Source organism: Chrysemys picta, chromosome 24 (genome assembly GCF_011386835.1).
Source record: "Chrysemys picta bellii isolate R12L10 chromosome 24, ASM1138683v2, whole genome shotgun sequence".
NCBI lineage: Eukaryota > Metazoa > Chordata > Testudines > Emydidae > Chrysemys > Chrysemys picta.
The window spans coordinates 17,056,063-17,082,243 of record NC_088814.1 but is presented as its reverse complement, the minus strand read 5'-3'; the positions used below and the strand labels follow the sequence as shown (position 1 = coordinate 17,082,243).

The window sequence follows — 26,181 nt, the reverse complement described above, 5'->3', positions numbered from 1 at the left end:
TTGCTTGTGGAAATATGGTAACCCTAACTAAGGGGCAGACCTGGCTGAGCTGACATGCAGCCCTGCCCCCATTTTCCCTTGCCGCCCCCCGCCCCCAGATTCAAGCTCTCTCACACCCCGACTCAATCCCAGCATGCAATGGGGCTGGAAAGCAATGCCTCCATCCCAGCATGCAATGGCGGGGTCTCATTGCCTCTGTGCCAAAGGGCTGAGGAAAAGCTGCTGCTCCCCAGGGACGCTAGCGCCATTGCCCTGCACATGAGGGTCCCACCGCCGCCCCCACACTACCCCACTCCCATCCAGGAGTCCCCCACGCCGCTCCCACATCCCATGCACCATCACCTGCTCCCCCCGCGTGCGGGCCAGGAAAGGACGCTCTGCACAGGGTGCTGGGAGCTCGTTTATTGCACAGCAGGAAGCAGGAGGGAGGCTACAATTCCATGGCCAGGAGGGGGCCAGTGATGCAGGAGCAGTGGGTGGGGAATGGGAGAGGCCCCCCTGTCTCCCCCAAAGGTGCAGCGAGGGGCTTGGTGCTCTGCCCTCCAAGGGTGGGGCCTCAGCAGCTGTTTGACCCCCCTAGGTGGAAATCAACATGTGGTGCTAAGGAGAGGCAGCGCTCACAGGGCACCCGGCTGTGAGAGCTGGGCAGCAGCCTCCGGGGCCAACTGCTCTGCCCCGTCTGGGGCATTTCCCCCAGGGCAGATGGGCAGGGACCTCAGGGGGTTTCCAACTTCCTCTGAAGCCTTGGAGGTGGATCTGTCTCCTCGTCAATTCCCTGCTCGGTCTCTCCTGGTCTCTGCCGTCTCTGGGCTCAGCACCGGGCGCCTGGGCTGTACAGGGCAGACGAGCTGATCCAACGGCCCCTTCTGGCCTGGGATTCTGTGATGCTGTCTCAGCGCCCCCTTGAGTGCCAGGGGGCAGGACTGAGATCCCAGCCAGGCATGGCGGGGGGGGGCACTTTCCTCTGGCCAGCCCTGCCCATACCTGCTCTTGGCTGGGAGGGGAGATCGCTGTGGGCTGGGGAGCTCCAGCTGGCGAGGGGCAGGGTGCGCACTACAGGAGGAGCAGGGGGGCAGGAGCTGTCTGTCCGTCTGGCTGGCGTAGGCATTAGCTCTGCTTCTCCTTGCTACTGAGGGACAGGCCCCAGGCATGGGCTGCACTTGCAGGAGGTAGTGACAGGAGTGCAAGGAGGGGACCAGTTGGGGGGTGCCCCCTACTGGCCCTTCCCTGTGCATGGCTCCCCCGTCTCATCACTCGTTAGCTCCTCCTGGTCGTCCATGGGCGGCCGGGTTCTCTTGAAAAACCCCATCTGTGAGAGAGGGAAAGAGTGACACCAGACCCCTGCCTAGGCCCCAGATCCCCCAACAACCCCCCCAGATGACATGCCTCCCCCAACAACCCCATCAGGCACGTTCCCCCCAACCCCCGCAAACACCGCTCCAACAGCACCCCCCCAGCACAGGAGACTCAATGTGCACTAGATCAGGGACCCGGGAAATATGTTTCTCCAGCTGCAGCCCCACAGCTGGAGGCCACATTTCCGCTCTCCCAGGGGATGAAACTTCCTCTGATTGGCTGCCTTCACCACTGCCCCGCCTCCTGGGGAAGAGCAGCCAATCAGGCCTGTGGCAGGCAGAGCTCTCCCTCCCCTCTCCTGTGAGCAATGGGGACAGGAGGGAGCCTCTGCCCCTCCCCACTCCCACCTGCAGCACCCGCCCGGAAGGGGGGGCCCACTGCAGCCCGCTGGCTGGGGCAGGGGATGTGGAGCCCCCAGGGCTGGGGGGGCAGGCAGATGTGCCGTTGCTTTCATTTCTGCAGTGACAAATCCTCCCCAATGTCTTCCAGACCCCACTGAGCACCAAGCCAGACCCCCAGGGCACCCCCACACTGACGGACTGGGTCCCCCTCCCCCAGCTGGGCCGGTCTCCCTGCAGGGCTAGAACCTAGGCCGGAAGCACTGCCAGGCAGCTGTAACCAGCGTGGGCTCCACTGCCAACAACTCACTGTCGATACGGATTATGGGAAGTCCCGCCTCAAGAGTTTGACAGACAGCAGCCTCATGGCTCCTGATTGGCTCCCCACCCTATATAAACCCAAGGGGCATTCCAGGAAGTGTCCAGGCAGCAGCACAGATCTTCTGTAGCTGCTCCAACACCCACCCCTGCTCTTGAACTCCTGGCTTCTGCCTTGGTTTGGCTTGAACTTCACCTCGTGACCCTGAAACCTGACTTGGACCCTGACCCTCAGTATCGACCCTGGCCTGGAACCCAACTATAAACTCCTCCACTCCCCCTGCTCTGCCCCTGGGGCCCGACTGCCCTTGTCGGGATCCTGATAGCTTGCCTGGACCTAGGATAGCCAGATGAGATGAAGAAAATGTCGGGACACCGGGGGGGCAAAAAAAAAAAAATGCTGAGTGCTGCCGGCGGAGCAAAATATCGGGACAAATTGCATCCCGACCAGAGATCTGCTTTGAGCAGGGGGTTGGACTAGATGACCTCCTGAGGTCCCTTCCAACCCTGATATTCTATGATTCTATATTCTATGATCAGTCGGGACGCGGGACAAACAGCTAAAAATCGGGACGGTCCCGATTTTATCGGGACGTCTGGTCACCCTACCTGGACCACCCTAGCCTGGGGTGAGGTGAACACATTACCCTGGGGGGACATGGAGGCAGCAGACCACTCTGTTGGCCTGCCCCAGGGGACCCTGGAGATGCCCCAAGGGGCTGATGTCTTCCAGGAGCTCCCCACCCTTCGAGACCGAGTGTTCATAGAATCATAGAATCTCAGGGTTGGAAGGGACCTCAGGAGGTATCTAGTCCAACCCCCTGCTCAAAGCAGGACCAATTCCCAACTAAATCATCCCAGCTCACGACAGAGAACCAGGCTCTGCATGGGCAGTGGGACAATGTGTACACTGGGGGGCTGTAAACCCTGCCTATGATGGAGACCACGTCCCAGGCAGGGCAAGCACTCCCCATACCCTGAGCTCCAGGTCCGCCTCTGTGTTGCAGAGAAGCTCACCGAGTCCCACCACAGTGGGCACTGGTGGATTCCGGGGCAGTGGACAAAGCAGCCCATCCAGTTCAATCAAAGACGGTCCTCGACCTAGTGGGAACTATTGATGGCTCCTGTCATCGGGCCAGTGACACAGGCGACGGTACCTCTGGAAGTTGCCATTTGGGACCATCGGACTTCCTCCAGTTTGGGATGATCTGCTCACCACACTTCCCATAATTCTTGGCATTTCATGGCTGTTGGCTCATGACCCACACATCCTTTGGCATGAGCACCAAGTTAGCCTCTGCTCCTAGTTCTTCCAGCACGTCTGCCTGCATGTGCCATCTGACAAGCCCCAGAAACCAGACACACGCCCTGGCCATGGGTCAGGTGGGACCAGCAGCAGAGTTGGCTTTGGCACTGTCCCCCAAGCACAGCGACTGCGGTGACGTCTTCAAGAACACCCCCGACCCCGCACCACACCCCGGGATTATAACTGCGCCACTGAGCTGCACTCAGGGGCCAAGATGCCATTTGGCCATATCTACGTGATGTAGTAATGCAGGTCAGCCAGCTCCGGTTCCGATCTCCAGGAGAACCCGGCCAAGGGTTTCATATGGCCATCTATCTCTTGCCAGGGCCCTATTCTGTTTGTTAAAAAGAAAGATGGAACCGTGCGCCTATGTGTGGATTACCGGCCCTCAATCAGGTTACTCCTTCCACTCATCCCAGAACTACTGGCCTGTGTACAATCAGCCCAAGTATTCAAGAAACTCAGCCTACGGGGGGCTACAGCCTGGTTCAGATCCACCGGGATGAGTGAAAGGCTGTTTTTTGAACTCATTACAGCCACTACGAATACCTGGTAATACCATTTGGCCTCACAAACGCCCCTGCAACATTGCAGCTCTTAGTGAACGAGGTCTTCCATGGCATTCCAGGCCAGTACATCACAGTCCACCTAATAAAAAGAACAGGAGTACTTGTGGCACCTTAGAGACTAACCAATTTATTAGAGCATAAGCTTTCGTGGACTACAGCCCACTTCTTCGGATGCATATAGAGTGAAACATATATTGAGGATATATATATACACACATACAGAGAGCATGAACAGGTGGGAGTTGTCTTACCAACTCTGAGAGGCCAATTAAGTAAGAGAAAAAAACTTTTGAAGTGATAATCAAGATAGCCCAGTACAGACAGTTTGATAAGAAGTGTGAGAATACTTACAAGGGGAGATAGATTCAATGTTTGTAATGGCTCAGCCATTCCCAACCGCATTTGCTCCAATCCCTCAGATAGAGACAAGCATCTACAAGATCTCTATCAAGCATTCTTAAAACTACAATACCCACCTGCTGAAGTGAAAAAACAGATTGACAGAGCCAGACGAGTACCCAGAAGTCACCTCCTACAAGACAGGCCCAACAAAGAAAATAACAGAACACCACTAGCTGTCACCTTCAGCCCCCAACTAAAACCTCTCCAGCGCATCATCAGAGATCTACAACCTATCCTGAAAGATGATCCTTTACTCTCACAGATCTTGGGAGACAGACCTGTCCTCGCTTACAGACAACCCCCCAACCTAAAGCAAATACTCACCAGCAACCACACATCACTGAACAAAACCACTAACCCAGGAACCTATCCTTGTAACAAACCCCGATGCCAACTCTGTCCACATATCTATTCAAGTGACATCATCATAGGACCTAATCACATCAGCCATACCATCAGGGGCTCGTTCACCTGCACATCTACCAATGTGATATATGCCATCATGTGCCAGCAATGCCCCTCTGCCATGTACATTGGCCAAACCGGACAGTCTCTCTGCAAAATAATTAATGGACACAAATCTGACATCAGGAATCATAATACTCAAAAACCAGTGGGAGAACACTTTAACCTGTCTGGTCATTCAATGTCAGACCTGCGGGTGGCTATATTACAACAGAAAAACTTCAAAAACAGACTCCAACGAGAGACTGCTGAGCTGGAATTGATATGCAAACTAGACACAATCAACTCAGGATTGAATAAGGACTGGGAATGGCTGAGCCATTACAAACATTGAATCTATCTCCCCTTGTAAGTATTCTCACACTTCTTATCAAACTGTCTGTACTGGGCTATCTTGATTATCACTTCAAAAGTTTTTTTTCTCTTACTTAATTGGCCTCTCAGAGTTGGTAAGACAACTCCCACCTGTTCATGCTCTCTGTATGTGTGTATATATATCTCCTCAATATATGTGCCACTCTATATGCATCCGAAGAAGTGGGCAGTAGCCCACGAAAGCTTATGCTCTAATAAATGTGTTAGTCTCTAAGGTGCCACAAGTACTCCTGTTCTTTTTGCGGCTACAGACTAACACGGCTGCTACCCTGAAAAAAGTCCACCTAATGAGATCCCCGTCTTCTCTGAGGATCCTGAGCAACATACTCAGCATGTCCGGCTGGTCCTGGAACAGCTCTGCCAACACAGCCTGGATGCAAAGCTGGAAAAGTGCAGCTTTGATCAGTGCTCTGTGAAGTTTCTGGGCTACATCTTGTCCCCCAAAGGCCTCCAAATGGACCCCAAGAAGGTGGGGCAGTATGAACCTGGGCACTCCCCCAAAACGTCAAGGTGCTGCAACGCTTCCTGGGTTTCACTAACTTTTATAGATGCTTCATCTCTGGGTTTTCAAGCGACATTGCCCCATTGATAGTGCTTCTCTGCAAAACTACCACCTTCACCTGGGCTTTGGCGGCCCCACAAGCATTCGACCGGCTCAAGATGACCTTTGTCAGTTCCCTGACCCTGGTCCATCCCGACTAATCCTGACTGATGCCTCCAATATGGCAATTGGGCCCTACTCACTCAAAGACATGGTCCCCAACAGCATCTCCACTCTTGTGCCTGCTATTCATGGACGCTCACTCCAGCTGAACAAAATTACAAAACTCTACATAAGTTGCTTCTAGCCATCCAAGCGACCTTCGTAGAGTGGTGCCACTATCTGGAGGGTGCACAGCACCCAGTCCAGGTCTACAGGGAACATAAAAACCTGGAGTATCTCCGCTGAGCCAAAGCGCTGAACCAGAGGCAGCTTTGCTGGGCCCTGTTCTTCCCACACTTCAATTTCACCATCACGTACCACCCGAAGACCCAGACCAAGACTGCCAATGCCTTGTCCCAAAGAGGGGAATATCTTGCTATCCAGGAGTCCCCCACATGGAGTCCCCACACGATTTTAAGCCCTGGAACTTCCTGGATGCCACAATTCCCCAAGACCTCATGTCACTGATCCACTCAGCCACGGGGAAGGTGCCCCCTCCCAAGGAACTCAAGACAGCAGGCCAGGGCCAACACTAGGTTCAGGATGGCTTGCTCTATGTCAAGGGCCGCTTGTATGTTCCACCAGGACCCCCTAGTTTGAGGTACTGCGGCTCTGTCTTGACTCGCCACTAGCAGACCACCTGGGGCACCTCAAGACTCTCCGCTTGGCTGCCCACTCCTCTGGTTGCCCCGAGTGTGCACTACAGTCCACTTGACTGTTGATTCCTGTGAGACATGCACCCACACCAAGATGCTGCGCTCGAAACCCCTCAGCATGCTACTGCCTTCTGAGACCCTGTCGGGACCCTGGTGGCCATTGCCCTGGGCTTCACAGCTGAGCTCCCCTGTCTCAGGGGCACACTGTAGTTCTCACTCTGGTTGACCAGTTGACAAAAATGGCCCACGGCATCCCCATTGTGCACCTGCCCCTGCAGAAGAGATGGTCCCGCTCCCGGTGACTCGCATCCTCTGCCCCCATGGGCTCCTGGAGAGCGGCACAAGTGATCGGGGTCCACAGTTTGTGTCGCGGTTTTGCTTGGGGTCTGCACTTGCACGTCCTCTGCCTCTCCCCACAAACTGACTGTCAGGCCACATGAGGGAATCAGCTGTTAGAACAATGCGTGTGCTGCTTCATGAATTTCCACCAGGACAAATGGTCGAGCCTCCTGTCCCGAGCAGAGTTTGTTTACAGCAATGCCAGCCACGTCTCCATTGGGCAGAGTCCATTTTGTGCCAACTGTGACTTCCACCCCCATCTCCACTCAGCCATACCCAACAACTCCACCAATCCTGCAGCCACTGACAGGGTGCAGTAGATCCAAGGCCCACCTGGACAAGGCCGAGAACTAAAAGTGGTATGCTGACCGCTGGCATCAGGAAGGCCCGGCATTCGCTGCTGGGCAAAAAGTGTGACTCTCAGCCCTAAACCGCCACACCAGCATGTTGTAAACTGGATGTCCGATCCCTTGAGCTACGTTCCATCAGCCGGCCAATCAACCCAGTGCGTGGGATGCTTCAGTTACCCAGATCCCTCACAGTACACCCAGGGTTTCATGTATCCTCACGGAAGCCCTTTCGCTCACCAGGCTCAACCGCTGCACTCTCCGGCGTGGGTCCAAGGACATGAGGAGGATGCAGTCCATGAGACACTGGATTTCAAAATCAGACACAGCTCCCTCTGGTGCCTCAGAGCCAGGTTGGGCTGTGGCCCAGAAGAGCAATTCTGGGAGCCCACAGCCCGAGTCCATACTCCCACCCTGCCTTCGCTGCTGCCACTCCCAACAGGGGGCACCCCTATAAGGGGGGAGGGGACGTAAGACCCTGCAGATCTAGTACCCAGCTGGCATCTCCAGACCGTCACCCAGCAGCAACTGTAACCAGCCTGCCTGCCACTGCCCACGACTTGCTGTGGACACTGACCATGGGCTCAAGTCCTGCCTCAAGGAGTCTGACAGGCAGCAGCCTCATGGCTCCTGATTGGCTCCCCGCCCTGTATAAACCCAGCCTGGACCTCCTGGAGCTGCCACACCCCACTCTGCTCCAGAACTCCTGGCTCTGGCCTCGCCTCCTGACACCTAACTCGGCCCCTGACGCTTGGTATTGAGCCTGGCCTGGAACCTGACTACAGACATCTTGGCTACCCTCAGGGTCAGGTTTGTCCCTGCTCTGCCCATGTGGGGATCCTGATGCCAGGAGCCCCCCAGCCTTGGCTGGACTAATCTGCTCGGGAATGGCTCTGTTCTGGCAGCCTCACCTTCCACAGGGCGCAGATGAAGAGGGCCAGGAGCAGGAGCCCGGCCAGCACAGCCAGCACGACCCACCAGGTGGGGATCTCCTTCTCCGCATCCGGGCTCACCCGCACCACCTCCGTGTGGGCCTGGGGAGGGACAGCCAGGTCAGCGCCCCACCAAGGGGGAGAGAGACGGGGCCAGGAGGGGCCTGGGGGAAGGGCTGACCCCCTCACCTCAGGGTGGGGACTGCAAGGGCGGTGTCCCACCAGCCCAAATGACCACGGTTACCAAGACAACGGGCTGCCCCCCCACCTCCCCGGCCAACTCACTAGAGGGCTCAAGTTGTCTGTTCCCCACCTCAGACCTCATGCGTGGTCTGGTACCAGGTGCCCCATGGTGCCACCCTCCGGCCCAGGGAGCTGCAGCCGGTGCTGGACGGGGTGCTCTCGCCCACGCCTCTGTGCCCTGGGGCCAGGCCGAGGCGCTGGCTGCACGCTCTGCCAGGGCTAGGGTTACCATACATCCGTTTTTTCCCGGACATGTCCGGCTTTTCGGCACTCAAACCCCCGTCCGGGGGGAATTGCCAAAAAGCCGAACATGTCCGGGAAAATGGCGGCCAGGCGCTTCCCCTCCCGCCGCGGCTCTGCTCTTCCCCGACTCTTCGGCTCTGTTTAAGAGCCGAGCGCTACGGGCTTCGGGCAGCCCCCATACCTCCGGACCCTGCGCCGCCGGAGCCCGGGAGGGGAAGTGCCCGGCTGGGGGCGCAGGGTCCGGAAGCAAGGGGGCTGCCCGAAGCCCAAGTGCTACCGGCTTCACGGTTTGCCGGGCAGCCTCCAGACCCTGCGCCCCCGGCTGGGCGCTTCCCCTCCCGGGCTCCAGCTGCGCTGGGGAAGCGCCGGCCGGGGGCGCAGGGTCTGGGGGCTGCCCAGCAAACCATGAATCCGGTAGCGCTCGGGCAGCCCTTTCCGCGTGGCTGGGAGTGGGAGGGAGGAGGGGGCGGAGTTAGGGCGGGGAAGGGGCGGAGTAGGGGCAGGGCTGGGGATGGGGAAATGGGCGGGGCCAGGAACCGTGGAGGGTCCTCTTTTTTAATTTGTTAAGTATGGTAACCCTAGCCAGGGCACTGTGCCCTGGGTCTGCTCGGCTTGGCTCTCCCCACCCACAGGAGCGCCCCGTCACTGCCAGCACGCCCCAGCCCTCGGTGCGGGGCCCCAGCCCCAGGCAGAAGAGTGTGACTCTCAGTGCCTGCTTCGGGCTCTTACTGCCAGGGCCACCATGCCAATCGGTATCTGGGGGGCAGAGTATGGGGGCACCAGCAAGGCGCTGCAGGGCTAACAGAACCAGCCCCCCACAGAGCAAGGGGGCCGCAGGTGGCTCCTCCCACTGGCCGTGGCCCCTCCCCAAGGACGTACCGTGGCGTGTCCGCTGGGCAGCAGTTCAGGCTGGATGCGGTAGGGCATGGCGGAGACGTTGAACCAGGCCTGCGACTGGATGATGAACTGGTCATGGGGCCGCTGTGCGGGAGAGAGCCCCGGGGGGCAGCAGGAATGGCCCAGCACTCACTGGCAGGGCTGTTATGCTGGGGACATGCCCAGTAACTGGCTGTGCCTGCGAGGGGCTGGATGCCCTGCATGGGTGCTTTGGGCACCGGCAGGGCTGGGCTGATCCCAGAGCAGGGGCATGAGGGAGATGTGACAACAGGCTGGACTCCACCGCCCCCCGGCTGGGCCCCACTGCCCTCTACTCTTCTGTGGGGCCACGAGACCGCAAGGGAAGCAGGGCAGCTGGGCCTCTGTCCATCCAAAGGGAGATGACGGGGCATCTCCAAGCTCCAGCGGACTGCAGCCCAGCATGTCCTGCCCTGCAGGGAGCCCGGACTCCTGGGTTCAGACCCCAGCACAGTTCAGGGGCTGCCCAAACCCACTCAAGTGGAACGCCACGGCCTGTACACACAGGGCCGAAGTCGATGTGCAGTACAGGGGTGCCCTGCTGTGTTCAGACAGCCTGTGCAGTCCTAGGGGGGATGGATGGGTGGGCCTGGGTGGGCCCGCACTTGCCTTGGGCCCCGGTTGGGTGGGCAGGCAGGGGGAACCTCACTCACGCCTCTTGGGGGGGGGACAGATGGGCAGACGGGGACTCCACTCGCCCTGGGGGGGGGGGGGGGGACGGATGAACAGGTAAGGAGACCCCACTCACCCAGAGGGGACACATGGGTGGGCAGGGGGGACCCCACACACCCCTGAGCGGGGATGGAGCTCTGAGGGCTCTGATCTCAGCACTAATTGAATTTTTGGGTTGGGAACCAAACTGGAAAAAACAGGGGGAAAAGGAACTTTGGGTTGAAGTGAAGCTGAAGATTTGGGGGTTTCTGACCAAAATGAGAACTCCCCAACATTTCATTTGGGAAACCCCAACCCCAAAACTCCTCCAGGGCTCCCTGCTGCAGAGCCAGGGGCCAGCCCGCCTCCCGGGCTTTCCCTAGAGCTCCTGAGAGGAGCCTGCCAGCCCCGAGAGGCCGGGCGTCAGCCAGTGCTCTGGGGGCTGGAGGGCTCCCTGCGCGGAGGTGTGGACCTGGGAATACCAGCAGGTTTCCAAGGGACTCTCGCCTTGGCCTGGTCAAATCTGCACCAGGGTCAACAAAACCTGTCACGTCAGCGAACGGGCGAGTGGCTGGGAAAATTCTGACCGGCCGCGTCCCCACCTTCCTGACGCTCTGCATCCACAGGACGGAGTGGACAGTCACCATGGCCCGCTGGTCCCTCTCCAGCATCTCCACCTTGCACAGCACGGCCACACAGGGTTGGCTGCTGCAGTTCTGCCACAAGACAGAGCGAGTCAGCCCTGCGCCCCCACCCCCTGCACCCCTGTGACACCTGCAGGGGTTGGATCCAGAGCCTGGGGGTAGGGGTTGATTTGTCCCCATGTGACGTTACTGACATAACCTGGGACCGTAGAAATCATTGTTGCAACCACTGTTATATATTTGCACCAAATATTGTACAAAGGTTGTCGTATGAGGTGTCTGTGGACAGGTTATGGTTTGCTGATCATGATGATGCTGTCTGTATGCATGCATCATTTTTGTAATTGAAGTTATGAATATTGACTATGTACTTGTATATCAATGTGTTTTGATTCTGAAGTAAAGCATTTGGTCAGCTTCCTGAGAAAGGAATTTTCAAGTTAAGTGCCCAATCAAGAAACACTTAACTGACAATAGACCTTGGGAGACTCCAATCCACATAAGAAGTCTTCCTGGGGACATTCAAGATAGCGTGTGGGCAATGGCTGCCGCCTGTAAAGCACTGAGTCATGCATGGACATGTGACTTGCCCATGTGACTCCAAACTCCATTTTGCTGTAATTTTCCACAGTAAGAACAAAGAGGTGTCCTTACACCTGGAAGAGTCTATAAAAAGCTGATGCCTCATCTCTATCTTGTCTTCAATCCTGCTTCATACTTCTGGAGGAACTTTGCTACAAACTGAAACTTTGAACAAAGGACTGAATGACCCATCCCAGCTGGGGATGTTCCAGAGACTTGATTTGAACCTGCAGTTTATTCCATCGCTGCTGCAAGCCTGAACCAAGAACTCTGCCATTACTGTATGTAATTGATTCCATTTAACCAATTCTAACTCTCATCTAGATTTTTTTCTTTTTATGAATAAACCTTTAGATTTTAAATTCTAAAGGATTGGCAACAGCATGATTCATGGGTAAGATCTAACTTGTATATTGACCTGGGTCTGGGGCTTGGTCCTTTGGGATGGAAAGAACCTTTTTTCTTTTACTGGGGTATTGGTTTTCATAACCATTCACCCCCGTAGTGAGTGGCACTGATGGTGATACTGGGAAACTGGAGTACTGTATCTAAGAGAATTGCTTGTGTGACTTGTGGTTAGCCAGTGGTGTAAAACCACAGTCCTCTCTGGCTGGTTTCGTTTCCCTTGGGCTGTAACTGCCCTGTTTGAAGCAATTTGTCCTGAACTGGCACTCTCAGTTGGGTCCCACCAGAACCACCCAGCTCCAGAGCAGATGGGGGGGGGGGGGCAGGGCGGGAGGGATGGAAGATGCCGGCCCAGCGTGGGAGCTGGCCTTCGGGTGTGTGGCCGCTCGGGGACCAGACACAGAGCTGTCTCCCTTGATAGCTAGTCCATGCTGCCCACAGAGTCTGCCCGGTCTCCCAGCCATGCTCTGGCTGCAGGCCCGAAACTGCTATCTGACCTACAGCCCCCCGTAGTGGGGGGATCCCTCCCCACCCCCTTTTGCAGCCACCCTGTGTGTATAACAGGGAGGCTAAAGCCCAGGAAGCCACACCCCTGGGGGCACTGCCTTCCCCTCACCAGGGGCTCTCTGCTCCCCCCAGATTGTCTCTGCACAGCACTGGGCCTGGCCAGCACCCGCTGGGGCAGGGTCTCCTGGCAGACACCCCCCCTTCTCCTTACCACCAGGGTGGGCTCCCTGAGAGTGGCTGGGCCTGCCTCGGCCTTGTCCGCCTCCCGTCGCTCTCGCCTGTGGGTGGGCTGGTAGCTCATGTTGTGATCAGGGGAGGCCGTTGATTTCTGGCCCTCCAGCTGGAATGAGAGGGGACACGGCCTCATCTCCACATCCCAATGCCACAGGGATGGGCCCTATGGACCAGCCTCCATACCAAACCAACAGGAGTACTTGTGGCACCTTAGAGACTAACAAATTTATTAGAGCATAAGCTTTCGTGGACTACAGCCCACTTCTTCGGATGCATAGTAGTCCACGGAAGCTTATGCTCTAATAAATTTGTTAGTCTCTAAGGTGCCACAAGTACTCCTGTTCTTTTTGCGGATACAGACTAACACGGCTGCTACTCTGAAACCTGTCAGACCAAACCAGTCCCCCTCAGCCCCTCCACACCAGCCCAGCACCCCTGGCAGCCTGGGCAGACCCCTCAGACGCTGCCCAGTGGAACCAGTTCTTGGGGAGTTTTGATATTTGGAAATTTCCTTCAAACTGGAAATTGCAAACAAGTTTGCTTAGAAAACACCAACCCTGAATTTCCAACCCAGACTCTGCTCCCAGGGCCCTGCAGCCCGGGACTGAAACTGACGGGAAAGGATCACAGCTGCTGTTCAGTGGTGAGTAACAAGACTTATGGCCATCTATTTCTGTCAGCAGCTGCCACGCGGCCTGCCCCTGGGCTGGGGACCCCAGGGCTCCCCTGGAGCTGCAGACCTTGGACCGACTGCTTTCCGGGGAAATGCAGCCTCCAACAAATCAGGATTTTCCAACCAAACGCTGCTTCCTCGGAAACCTCCGACCGGCTCCACTCAGGGCTCCCACCCTGCGGCTTGGTGGGGCTGGGCTGGCTCTGCTCCCAGCACAACTGCACGTGGACAGCGCAGCCCCACAGCTCAGCCCCACAGGCTGGCAGCTGGCTGGGATAGCGGGACTGGAGCCGCTTTGCCTGCTGGCACTTGGGAAGATCCCACATCAGAGCCTGGCAGGTGCACTCGGACCACATGTTCCATCTCACCCGTCACCCCCTCCCTTGGGCCCCGTGGAGCCTGCGCTGCCCCCAGCTCCCGCTCTTGCTCATGGAGGGACAGGTGCCTGGCAGCAGAGCTGGGATGGCAACGAGGGGCCTTTCTGCTAGTGCTGGAGCTGGCAGAGCCCGGGGCCCATGGCTTGGTAGCAGCCCCCCACCCCCTGCTGGTGCAACAGATCCCCGCTCCTACCCCCAGAGGGTTGAGTCCTGTGGGGCTGGAGCAGTTGATCCTCCCCTCTGTGTTGAGCTTCATCATGTACAGCAAGAAGTCGCCCTGGAACTGGTTCGGGAACTCCACCCGCAGCTCTGCTTGGCTCACGGTGCCAGGGCCCTGGTTGTGCAGCTTGGGGATGGGAGGGGAGGAGAGGGGAGTAATGCTGGGTGGGAGTGGGGGGGGCGCCACGCTGGAGGGAGGCATCGGGAGGAAGGTGGGAGACAGGAGTTGGGGGGGGGGGGGTTGTCTCCTGGTTCTCTAACAGGAGTTAGGGGGCGTCTCCACTGTAAACCAACCCTGGCAGCGAGTCTCAGGCTCCCGCTGGGGGGCTACATGTAATCGCTGTTCTAGACCCCTAAGCATTTCCGTTGCCCTCTTCTGAACCTTGTCCAATTCCAAGATTTTTTTTTCGAGATGGGGTGAGCACATCTGCACGCCGTGTTCCAGGTGTGGGCGTCCCATGGATTATATCGAGGCAATAGGACATCGGGTGATTAACAACCCGCTAGCAAGGGGAGCCAGCTTATCAGCTGGGGGCTGTTAACCCGGAGGAGGAAGGGGGCTGGAAGCCCAGGGCCCCAGCAAGGTGACTCCTCCCTCCCCCCCACGTGAGCCTAGGAGGACGCTGAAGCTTGGGAAAAGCCTGATGGGGCTGGGATGTGACACTGTACATAAGTGCTGGGGGGGGGGGGGGGGGGAAGAGAACAGGACATACAGGTGATGGGGGGGGAGGGCGGCTTGCAACAAGACAGCCAGGGAGAGGGGGCACACCCGGGCCACCTCCCCAGTACTGGCAGTGCCGAATGGAGCATGTGAGGGCAGTATGGAACAGAGCGCGTGTGTGGGGGTGTACCTGTTGTGACGTTATTGACATAAACTGGGACCATATAGATCATTGTTGCAACCAAGGTCCTGTAGTGGCACCCAAATCTTGTATAAAGGGGGTCAAATGGGGTGTCTAGGACAAGGTTATGGTTTACTGGTTATGATTATGCTGTCTAGATGTGTGTATCAGTTTTGTAGTTGAAGTTATGAATATTGGCTCTATACTGTCTGTATGGCAAACTTATGCTATGCTTCTGGGTGACATCCCAGACAAGCTGAGATTAGCTCTGCCTAGCCTGCTTGATGGCCCATTAAGGACCATCAGCTATACAATGGACCCATTGAGAGAAGGCAGATACGCCTTGTACCTCAGCAAAGTATGCAGGGACTGGCCCATGTGACTCCAGACTCCATGTTGCTGTAATCTTCCACAGTAAGAACAAAGAGGTGATCTTACACCTGGAAAAGACTATATAAGGCTGATGCCTGATCTCCATCTGGTCTTCAATCCTGCTTCTTACCTCTGGAGGAACTTTGCTACAAGCTGAAGCTTTGAACAAAGGACTGAGGACCCATCCCAGCGGGGGATGTATTCCAGAGACTTGATTTGAACCTGCAGTTTATTCCATCGCTGCTGCAAGCCTGAACCAAGAACTGTGCCATTACTGTATGTAATTGATTCCATTTAACCAATTCTAACTCTCATCTCGATCTTTTTCCTTTTATGAATAAACCTTTAGATTTTAGATTCTAAAGGATCGGCAACAGCGTGATTTGTGGGTAAGATCTGATTTGTATATTGACCTGGGTCTGGGGCTTGGTCCTTTGGGATCAGGAGAACCTTTTTCTTTTACTGGGGTATTGGTTTTCATAACCATTTGCCCCCATAACGAGTGGTACTGGTGGTAATACTGGGAAACTGGAGTATCTAAGGAGATTGCTTGTGAGACTTGCAGTTAGCCAGTGGGGTGAGACTGAAGTCCTCTTAGTCTGGCTGGTGGTTTGCCTTAGAGGTGGAAAAAACCCCAGCCTTGGGCTGTAACTGCCCTATTTGAGCAATTTGTCCTGAGTTGGCACTCTCAGTTGGGTTCCGCCAGAACCGCGTTGTCACAGTGGCGTAGTCGGTAGGATCCACAGAACCAGGTCAATTAAGCTTTGGGTCAGAACCCCACGTTATCCAAATTTGAATTTTGGGATTGAGAGTTTTGTTGGTTAAAGAGCTGCTGCAATGGCTGAGCAAAGAGCATATGAGGGACTTGGGAAAAAAGCCCTGGAAAATTTGTGTTCAGAAAAGAGGATAAGCTTTAGAAAGAAAGCTACAAAGGAAGAATTGAGAAATCTGCTAATAGCCAGTGATCAGGGGGCAAGAGCACAGCCCTTACCTGAGGCTGCAGAAGATGCAGAAAAAATTAGGATGCAAAGGGTGACAAGTCAACTGCAATTTGAGCATGAACAGAAGCTAGCAGATCTTCGATTGCTGGAGAAGCACAAAATAGCAGAGTTAGAAAGAGAGAGAGAGAAAGAGGCTGCTGAGAGAGAGAAAGAGGCTGCTGAGAGAGAGAAAGAAGCTGATCAAAGAAAGAAGGAGGCTGATGAGAGAGCCCGTAAGGGGCGTCTAGAGCTGCTCGCTGCTGAGCAGGAGACTCACAGGATGGAACAGGAGACTCACAAGATGGAACAGGAGACGGCCAGACTTCAGATCCAAGTAATGGAAGAGCGGAGAAAGTCATCCCCACCTGGTACTCCACTTCCCCCCCGCCATGAGAAAAACTGGGAAAGGATGTGTCCCATTTACAATGATACTGAGGATATAGAGGAGTTTTTGTCTACCTTTGAACGCCTCTGCAATCTGTACCAGATCCCTGAGGGTCAGCGAATGCCTGTCCTGCTAACCAGACTGACTGGAAAAGCCAGGGAGGTGTTTAATGACTTGGGGGAACAAGAAGCATTAAATTATGAGCGGTTTAAGGATTCTGTGTTAAGGCGATTCAAGGTTACTCCTGAATCTTACAGAGTTAAGTTTAGAGAGTTTAAAATGTCTAAGGATTGTACTTTTGTAGAATGTGCTCATAAGCTGATGGGTTTTGTTAAAAAGTGGGTTATGGGAGCCAAGGTTCATGGGAGTTTTGAAAAACTGCTGGATTTAATAACTTTGGAACAGTTCTTAGACATTGTGCCTGACAATGTGAGAGCAGCTGTGTGTGACAGGGACCCTGAGTCAGTCCTACGGGCAGCAGAGATTGCTGATGCCCATACCCAAAACAGGGCTCGAGAAGGGTGTAAAACCCCGGGGAAAACTGATCACCATTCTCCCCAGTTCAAGAGGAGGGAAGGATTTAAAAATAAACCTGACTCTTCTAAAGGAGTTCAAGGGGGCCCGGAGGGTAGGAACTCGCATCCCCAGCAGGTTACATGCTATCGCTGTGGTATGCTGGGCCACATGAGACCAGACTGCCCGACACTGAAGGGCAGCCCAAAACCAGCAACCCCAAATGCCACGGCCAATGCTAACCCTGTTGTTGTAAACTCACAGGCAAGCCACACAGAGCCCAGCATTGGTGCCCTGTGTGCAAATGCTGTTTCTGTTGTCTCTGAAGGATTTGACCTTAAAACTCACATTAAAGCTAAATATGGGGGAAATAATGCAGAGTTTATTAGCAGTGCAGAAGTGAATGGAGTGAGGTGTATGGCATGGAGGGACACCGCAGCAGATATTACTCTGGTTAAAGCAAGTCTTGTCAGGAAGGAAGATTATTTGCCAGGTGAAGATGTAACTGTTGTAGCCTTATCTAAGTATTTTGTCAGGGTGCCTTTGGCTAAAATCCACCTGAAATGGAAGGGTTTGGAGGGCACCATGGTTGTGGGAGTAAAAGACATAATCCCTAAGGATATTATGATTGGAAATGATATTAAAGCTATGGTCAGTCAAGTTAATACAAACCAGGCACAAGAGAGGATTGATCCTAAGGTTGTGCCTATGGAGGGTTTCTCCAAAAGTTTGTCTTTGGAAAGTAGCTGTTTGGCTGTGAATGAAGTTTCTGAATGTCTATCTAATGTCTCAGAAGTAAATCTGGAATTAGATCAAGCGAAGGGAGAGGAGAACAAGGAGATTTTGGATGAGCCTAGGCAGTCTTGTGAGCTGATGGCTTTATCTAGTCAGCAGTTTGGGAAGGCAAGGAGAGTGGAAGATGAGTGCCCCTATACCTTATCTGTTTCCTGTGCGAAGAATAGTGACAGTGAAGGAAATGTGCCTGTGTCTGTCAGGGGTGTTGACTTGCCTATGGAGGAAGCTACCCCAGTCTCCAAGCAGTTGTCTGTGAACAGCCCGGTGTGCTGGGACAAGGGAAATGAAATCCCAAACAGTATGTCTAGTAAAGGAAAATGCGTCTCCAACTCTTTTTTGTCTGTGGAGCAGACAGAAGGTGCCTTTCGGCCTGTGATGGTTGAGAGTAATTTAGTTGTCTCAGAGTTGGTTCTGGATTCAACCAAAGCCCAGGAAGGGAATGGTCCTAAGTTTGCATCTGCTGGGGAGAATGGCCCCGTAACTAGGTTGCATCCAGTTAGTGGCTTAGCAAAATCCCAGAGACCAGACAATTCTGGTGCTTGTATTTTGCCTGTTGCTCATGTGTGGTTGGAGAAGGGTGTAACAACTCTGTCTGATCAGGGTGATACCCTAGCCAGGGCACAAGGAGAGCAGAAAGGTAATTTGGTTGTGTTACCTACGGACAGTTTAACAACTTGTAGCAAAAAGGAAAAAATTCCTAAGCTTGTGTGTGGCAAAGAGAAGGGAAGTATTTCTAACCTTTTATCTAGGAAGTCTATGGGTTCGCCTGAAAGGGGATTGTGTAGAGATCTGCCTGATGGGCCAAAGGTGATCCTGAATGTAAGTAAGACCCAGACAGAGTCTGTTGTTGCTCAGGAAAGTGTGCCTTTAGAGCAAGCCCTAGGTGAAGAGGGTAAGGGCAGAATTTCTGTGAGGGGTGAATTGCTGCTTAGAAAAGCTCCTGGAGAAAGGAATCCTCATGGTACTCGGTGCAAGCAGTTCCCTGCAATTGAAGGGTGTGAGAGTGATTTAATCAAGGAAGTTTCAGTTCCTAGCAGCCAAAAATTGTCTGTTGTGAAGGGATCCACTAACTTTCCTTGTAAAAGATCCAGTGTGGGTAGCTTTGAGAAGGTCTCAGAGGAAGTAAAAGTTGTTAAGGGATTGAGGCATCCCTATAACCAAGTGGCTGTGTGGGGCCAACTTGTTGGGGAGACAATGGTGTTGGAACAGGAATGTCTCCTTTCTGATTCTTTAAATGAGCAGTTTGTGCTTCAGGGTTTGAGGACAGATTTGGTTACTGATGTGTCAGAGCAGAGCAGTTTTATGGCTAAATGCTTGAGGATGCGGGGGAGAGGAAGCAAACTCTCACCCGCAGACTCTTTGGATTTGTGTGGTATCTCTTTAAGACAGAGTCCAGCCTTGGAGATGATAGCAGTTACGAATATGAAAACTGGTGGACTGGCTCTGGTCTGGGGTAGTGCAAATTACTTGCCTGGCTGGGAAAGGAAGGACTTGCTAATAGCTGTTAGCAAAAAGGGCCCACCCCATCAGCCAGTGAATTCTGTTAAACAAGAGAAATCAGGGTTTGATCCTGCAGGACAAGGAGGAAAGAGAAAACTGAATTTTGCAAAGGGAAGCCACAGGTTAACCCTAAAATGCCCAAACTCCAATGGTATTGAGCCAAAGGGGTGGCATGACAAACATGACTGTAGATGGACACTTGCAATGAACTTGTTGTTATTGCTAAATTTTGTAATTAATGTGTTGCTATTGCCACAAACGGTAAAAATATACAATGTGCCTAATCTTTTGGAGAATTCATTGAACATGTTAAAAGGAATACATGAAAACACACGTTATGTTAAAAGGCCTTGTTACACTGGGGTTTCACAGGTAATGCCTATAAACAATATGGGAACTTTTCACAGGGGAAAAGACATTCCAGACCTAATGTGCTGTATGAAAAGGAAGACTGAGGCACACTACCATATTGCTTTCATGGCTAAATGCCAAGATTCCTGGACTATGAAGAACATTAATATCTGCATTTATTCGATGTTAATTGGGTTCCAAACATTGGCCCGAGCTTGTATGGATAAAGTAGCAGTTTTCTTTAGTTCTTGGCAAGATCACATGGCACATACAGGAACCATGCTGCCAGAGCAGATCCAATCCACTATTGTTCTAACTAAGTGTTACCTTGAGTTTGTAAAGAGGTTCAATCATGTTATTGAACATGACTTTGATGAACCATTTCTGTTATACACTGGTATGGCTTCTAACCCAATACTAGCTGTAGTGAGACAGAACCCAGAATGGGGAGCTCTTGGGATGCAGTCAGTGATGTTTGTGTCATCCCTTCCTGCATCAATTTTGCGTTGGGGGTGTGACGTTATTGACATAAACTGGGACCATATAGATCATTGTTGCAACCAAGGTCCTGTAGTGGCACCCAAATCTTGTATAAAGGGGGTCAAATGGGGTGTCTAGGACAAGGTTATGGTTTACTGGTTATGATTATGCTGTCTAGATGTGTGTATCAGTTTTGTAGTTGAAGTTATGAATATTGGCTCTATACTGTCTGTATGGCAAACTTATGCTATGCTTCTGGGTGACATCCCAGACAAGCTGAGATTAGCTCTGCCTAGCCTGCTTGATGGCCCATTAAGGACCATCAGCTATACAATGGACCCATTGAGAGAAGGCAGATACGCCTTGTACCTCAGCAAAGTATGCAGGGACTGGCCCATGTGACTCCAGACTCCATGTTGCTGTAATCTTCCACAGTAAGAACAAAGAGGTGATCTTACACCTGGAAAAGACTATATAAGGCTGATGCCTGATCTCCATCTGGTCTTCAATCCTGCTTCTTACCTCTGGAGGAACTTTGCTACAAGCTGAAGCTTTGAACAAAGGACTGAGGACCCATCCCAGCGGGGGATGTATTCCAGAGACTTGATTTGAACCTGCAGTTTATTCCATCGCTGCTGCAAGCCTGAACCAAGAACTGTGCCATTACTGTATGTAATTGATTCCATTTAACCAATTCTAACTCTCATCTCGATCTTTTTCCTTTTATGAATAAACCTTTAGATTTTAGATTCTAAAGGATCGGCAACAGCGTGATTTGTGGGTAAGATCTGATTTGTATATTGACCTGGGTCTGGGGCTTGGTCCTTTGGGATCAGGAGAACCTTTTTCTTTTACTGGGGTATTGGTTTTCATAACCATTTGCCCCCATAACGAGTGGTACTGGTGGTAATACTGGGAAACTGGAGTATCTAAGGAGATTGCTTGTGAGACTTGCAGTTAGCCAGTGGGGTGAGACTGAAGTCCTCTTAGTCTGGCTGGTGGTTTGCCTTAGAGGTGGAAAAAACCCCAGCCTTGGGCTGTAACTGCCCTATTTGAGCAATTTGTCCTGAGTTGGCACTCTCAGTTGGGTTCCGCCAGAACCGCGTTGTCACACCTGTGTGTGTGCGTACCAGTGCAGGTGCATGCACATGTGTGGGGGTACACGTGTTTATGTACCAACGTGTATGGGTGTGGGTGTACCGGAGCATGTGTGGGTGCACTAGCATGTGTAGGTGTACCAGCATGTGTGCAAGGGGGTGGGGGGGGAGGGAAGTGTACCAGTATTCACAGGTGTGTGTGTGTACCAGTGCACATGTGTGGGGATCCACACATGTCCGTGTACAGTGGGTGTGCATGGGGCTACCTATGTGTGTGGATGTGTACCTGTGTGTGTGTGTGTGACTGTACCAGCGTGTGTGCAGGAGGTACACAGATGTGCGTGTACCAGCGCGTGTGCAGGGGGTGCCCAGGTGGGAGTGTACCAGCGCGTGTGCAGGGGGGTGCCCAGGTGGGGGCGTACCAGCGCGTGTGCAGGGGGGTGCCCAGGTGGGGGCGTACCAGCGCGTGTGCAGAGGGTGCCCAGGTGGGAGCATACCAGCGCGTGTGCAGGGGGGTGCCCAGGTGGGCATGTACCAGCGCATGTGTGGGGGTGTATGTGTGCAGGAGGCTGATATGTGGTCTCTGGGAGCTGTGCTGACCACTGTTTGATCAGCCCCATTCCGAGCTGGCGCGGTGGGGCACAGGGGTGCCAGGGCCCCGCTGCCCAGGCCCAGCCTTGCCGTCAGCTCCCCTGGGCCATGCATGCGCTTCCCCGGCGCCCGCTGCCTAGTGCAGCCCCCAGGCTCCTTGTGCCACCCAGGACGGGTGCTTGGAGAGCCTCCCAGCCAGAGGAGCCCGGCGCAGGGCCCTCCACCCCGCGGTGCTCCCAAGCGACACCAGGAACCAGCTGGGGAGGGACAGAATTCCCCCCGAGCCATGGCAGAGGGCCTTGCTGTGAAACATCTGTGGGGGGGAGAGAGCAGGACTAGGGGGCTCATTGCCCAGCTCCGGGTGAGGGAAGGAGGCCACGCCTGCCCTGTGGCCCCCTGCGCTATGGGGCCATACCTGATAGACGTGCTCCACCTTGGGCCCGTGGTCCTCCAGCCGGCGGCTGCCCTCCGCCAGTTCCCAGCCTGCCACTGGCAGCACCATGGTGGCTGGCAGCGAATTCCTGTGGGAGCCAAGGTGGGCAGGCTGAGGGTTCCCACTTTCGAGCGCGGGGGTCAGCTGCAGGGTCGGGCTGGCCCCAGGCTCTGCAGGGCTCGCGGAGCAGAGCTGCTGCGCCCCACAGAGAGAGGCCACGTGGCGCTAACCCCGCCCTGCCAGAGGTGCAGTCAGAGGGCACGAGGTGGCATTGAGCGGTGTGACTGGGCACTGAGCCAGTACCAGCCATGGCCACTGCCTGACCCCACCCCACTCGGGATCCCAGCCGTGCCAGGGAACCCCCCCAAGGGCACCAGACCCGCTCTGCCCATCCCCCGTGCTCACAGCCCCCTCACCCTCGCAGGTCCAGCAGCGCGGCGACCTTGATGGGGATCTGCACCCGCTCCACGTTGCTGTGGGGGCTGCGGCTATTCTTACTGCGGTCAAAGGGGAAAAGCCAGGTCAGCCGTAGCGCCCGGCGGGGCCCTGCTGGGACAGAGCCGGGCAGAGGCGACTGGCGCGAGGGGCTACAGCAGGGGACAGGAACTCCTGGAGCCTCTTCCTGGCCTGGGAGGGAATGTGGGCTAGTGGCTAGAGCAGGGAACTGGGCCCCAGGACTCCTGAGTCCCATTCCTGCTTCCACTCCTGTGCAACCTGGGGCTGCCAGTTCCCGGGAAGGCTAATTCGGTAACGTTCCCAAAGCGCTTTGAGATCCAAAGACAGGGCCAGCCGTGCCCTAGGCCTTCGCCACTGCTCTGGGCTGGGGCAGGCCGGTAGTGGGGCGGGAGTGGGGCCCCTGCCCGGGCTCTGCCCCAGAGTGACCAATGGGTGGGCTGAAAGGAGCATCCCAGGCCGGCCAGCAGGGCCCGGGGGTGGCTCAGGGAGCCGGGCACTTGACAGGCCGCTACAGGGGGGGAGGGGGCACCTCCATCACCTCCACAGCTGCAGCTGGAACTCAATGGTGTCACCAGCGTCCTCCAGGTTACTGATGCTGAGTGCCACGTCCACAGCGATCTGCGGGGAGAGGGGAGCTGGTGTCTGCCCGGCCAGAGGGCATGGGCAGGGCTCCTCAGCCGGGGGGCCCAGGCAAAGCCCCTTCCCAGCTCCGGGCACCACCGTGCTGCGGTACCTCCATCACCAACGGACAGCGCAAAGCGTCCAGGAGCTGGTGAGCACAGGCATGTCCTGCCAGGGGCCCCTCACCCAAGGGAAGGGCAGCCCGGAAGCGGCGCATGGGGGGGGGAGGAAAGGCCCCTACCTTGGTCCCGCTCTTCATGGGGTTCCCCAGCTCGCAGATCACCACACGTGTCTCGTTCTCCTTCTTGAGGTTACAGATCAACTTCTCCAGCCCCTACGGCCGGGGTACAGAGGCAGGGGGTTACCATGGGGGCAGCGGGGAGAGGCTGGGGGCAGGAAGCGGAGGACTTTCACTGTGGGGGGAGGAGGGGGCTGGACGGGGCCCGGACACACACGCATGGGAGCTCCCCATCCCAGACCCGCTCTGAACCAGCATTCACTGCAGGATAACAACCTCCCACTGCAACCAGCTAAGGGAGTGACCCCGGAGCAGAGGTCAAGGCTGTAGGTCCAGGGTTCAAACCCCGTTGACGACACAGGGCAGACGATGCAATGGCAGAGCGAGGGAGACCACAGAGGGACTGTGACTGCAACTGCAGCAGGGTGTCAGCGGGGGCCCCATGGAAAGCTCTGGGGTGGCCCCCTTCCACCTGCTGGGAGAGGGGACCCCTTTACCCTGCAGCGGGGGAAAGGTGCCAGCACCGCAGTGCCTTCTGGGAGCCCGTCCAGCCCCGCCCGTACCTGGACATTGCTGGTGGCTTTCTGATAGTGGGCGTCGCGTGGCAGCTGCAGCCGCAGCTCGGCCTCGAAGGCGCCTTCGCCCGCATTGGTGGCGTCGGCCAGGATGTGAACCACGTTCTCGGCCCCGATGAACAGCTGGGCCACGGGCCTGAGAGATGGAGGGAAGGAGCCTGAGCCCTGGCCCGACCCAGAGGAATCCAGGGCTTGGCCAATAGGAGCCGCCTACACTGTGTATCGGCCGGGGAAGCTGTCCGAAAGTGGACCACGGCCAATGGGGAAGAAGCCCTTGTGAGCCCTAGGGATCGGCAGGTCAGCTCGGGCCATCAGTCCCGTGTCCTGCCAGCACCAGCAACCAGTGCCAGCCAAATCCCCCCATGCACTGAATGCTGCAGCACGCCAGGGAAAGGAATTCCTTCCTGACCCCCGGCCCAGTGGCCTGAGAATGGACCTGGCTTCAGCCCAAGTTGTGCTTACGTGTGGGCGGCAAGCTGTAGCTTTGGGATGCAGATGTTGTCCTCGCCGCAGTCCAGCACGATTCTTGTCTGGGGTCAAGCAGAACACAAAGCAAGAGCAGTTCTTCAGCCTCACAGCCAGTGACGCCATGGGGCACCAGCCCTGGCACCGCTCTGCCCCAGAGAGCCCAGCAGGGAGAGGAAAGGCTGAGGGCAGGGCGGGACAGAGGGGCACCAGCAGAGCTGGGGGCAGGGGTCTGTGGGTCATAGTTATGGGGCACTGGCAGATCTGCGGGGTGAGGGGGAGCCCGGGGCTGGGATGGCAGAGGCTACAGGCTGGGATTGAGGGGCACTGGCAGATCTGTGGGGCGGGGGAAGCCCAGGGCTGGGATATCTGGGGGCTGCGGGTAAAGGTTGAGGGGCACCAGCAGAGCTGTGGGGCGAGCCCCTGGAGGGGACAGCAGGGGCTGCAGGTCAGGAACATGGGGGGAGCCGAGGGCTGGGATAGTTAGGGGGCATTGGGCTGGCACACCTGCTCCTGAACCACCGTCTGCCCGTAGAGCACCAGTCCCAGCTCCTCGGTGCCCAGCCCAGCTGCCAGGGTCAGCGACAGGCTCACGACGATGGGGCTCAGCTTGTCCTTGAAATCAGCCTCGTCCTGGGGTGGAGGGGAGAGGAGAGTGATGAGGCAGGGCTGGGTGCCCGCACCCCCCGCCCCACAGGTCTCAGCCCGGGCACACTGTGAACCCTTCCCGCTAGGACCAAGGGCGGCTGCCCTGGCCCAGCCTGAGCCCACGGGACAGAGACATGACCAAATGGGAATGTTTGGTAATATTTCTGTCCCCCCAACACGTGCCTCAGTTTCCCCTGTAGGCTGCGGGGTGCCTGGGGGAACAGGCGTATGATGCTCTCAGAGCAGACAGACGTAGGGGGCGTCACCCCACCCAGCTGGAGCGAAGAGTCACTAAGGAGCTGGCTGAAACTGACCTGGATCCGCATGGGGGTCAGAGCGCCAGTGCCCGCACCAGGGGTGCCTGCCCAGAGTCTCTTGGCAGGCCATGGGGCAGAGCCCGGGCTGGGACTGGAGCTGTAGGGGCCAGGTGTGCAGGTCAGAGCTGGAGCCCATCAAGGGGTCACTGCTGGTGTCATGCTCTGGGACGACCCACCCAGCCGAGGCTTAAACCCCGGCTCTGTGCCCCGGCCCTGGGGCGTCCCGGGCTGGGCCTAGGCGACCAATCACCCTGATGGGCCCATAACCCCCAGCTGGGGTGCGCTGGCTCCAAGGCGCAGCAGCGTCGCTGCCAGGAACCCGGCTCAGCCGGACCCGCGGGCACAACTCGGGGCTGCAGGAGGCTGGGCCCAGGGGCTCAGTGGCCAAGGCCAAGCGGGACCAGGGGCTGGCACTTAAAGGGGGGTTTTGTAAGATCTGGGGTGTGGCCCTGAGAAGTGGATCAGCCAGGAGCCACCCTGGGGTGCCCGCAGGGACCCTGACTATGGAGCAGCCCCTGCCCTGAGCCCCCCGTACCCGCAGATAGGCTGTGAGATTCTGGCAGGTGAGTGGCGCCTCCCTCGATAGCTGCAGCTCCAGTCTGAGGCCCGCCTGGTGTGTCTGCAGCTCCCAGACCCTTCGCCCCGACGTGGGCTTCAGCCGGTCCAGCTGCAGGTCAGCGGCCAGCCCTGGGGAACAGAGGGTCAGCAGGGGAGGGGAGGCTG

At 56.0% G+C, this 26,181-nt stretch overlaps 1 protein-coding gene across 2 annotated transcripts in view; it reads right to left on the bottom strand.

Annotated features, from left to right (window-relative positions):
* Positions 1-380: 380 nt before the first annotated feature.
* The window catches only part of ITGA2B (integrin subunit alpha 2b), a 65,177-nt gene continuing 39,376 nt past the window's right edge, over positions 381-26,181 (bottom strand). For both annotated transcript variants that reach the window (XM_024104593.3, XM_065577523.1), the window contains 14 exons: positions 25,994-26,145; positions 25,001-25,126; positions 24,491-24,558; positions 24,017-24,164; positions 23,457-23,549; positions 23,133-23,212; positions 22,555-22,635; positions 22,121-22,226; positions 13,774-13,926; positions 12,508-12,636; positions 10,761-10,874; positions 9,472-9,573; positions 8,086-8,208; positions 381-1,309 (listed from right to left, as the gene is read on the bottom strand). In XM_024104593.3, coding sequence (XP_023960361.2) covers positions 1,214-1,309; positions 8,086-8,208; positions 9,472-9,573; positions 10,761-10,874; positions 12,508-12,636; positions 13,774-13,926; positions 22,121-22,226; positions 22,555-22,635; positions 23,133-23,212; positions 23,457-23,549; positions 24,017-24,164; positions 24,491-24,558; positions 25,001-25,126; positions 25,994-26,145 — 1,571 coding nt within the window. In that variant the 3' untranslated portion in view covers positions 381-1,213. The remainder of the gene's footprint in view (positions 1,310-8,085; positions 8,209-9,471; positions 9,574-10,760; positions 10,875-12,507; positions 12,637-13,773; positions 13,927-22,120; positions 22,227-22,554; positions 22,636-23,132; positions 23,213-23,456; positions 23,550-24,016; positions 24,165-24,490; positions 24,559-25,000; positions 25,127-25,993; positions 26,146-26,181) is intronic.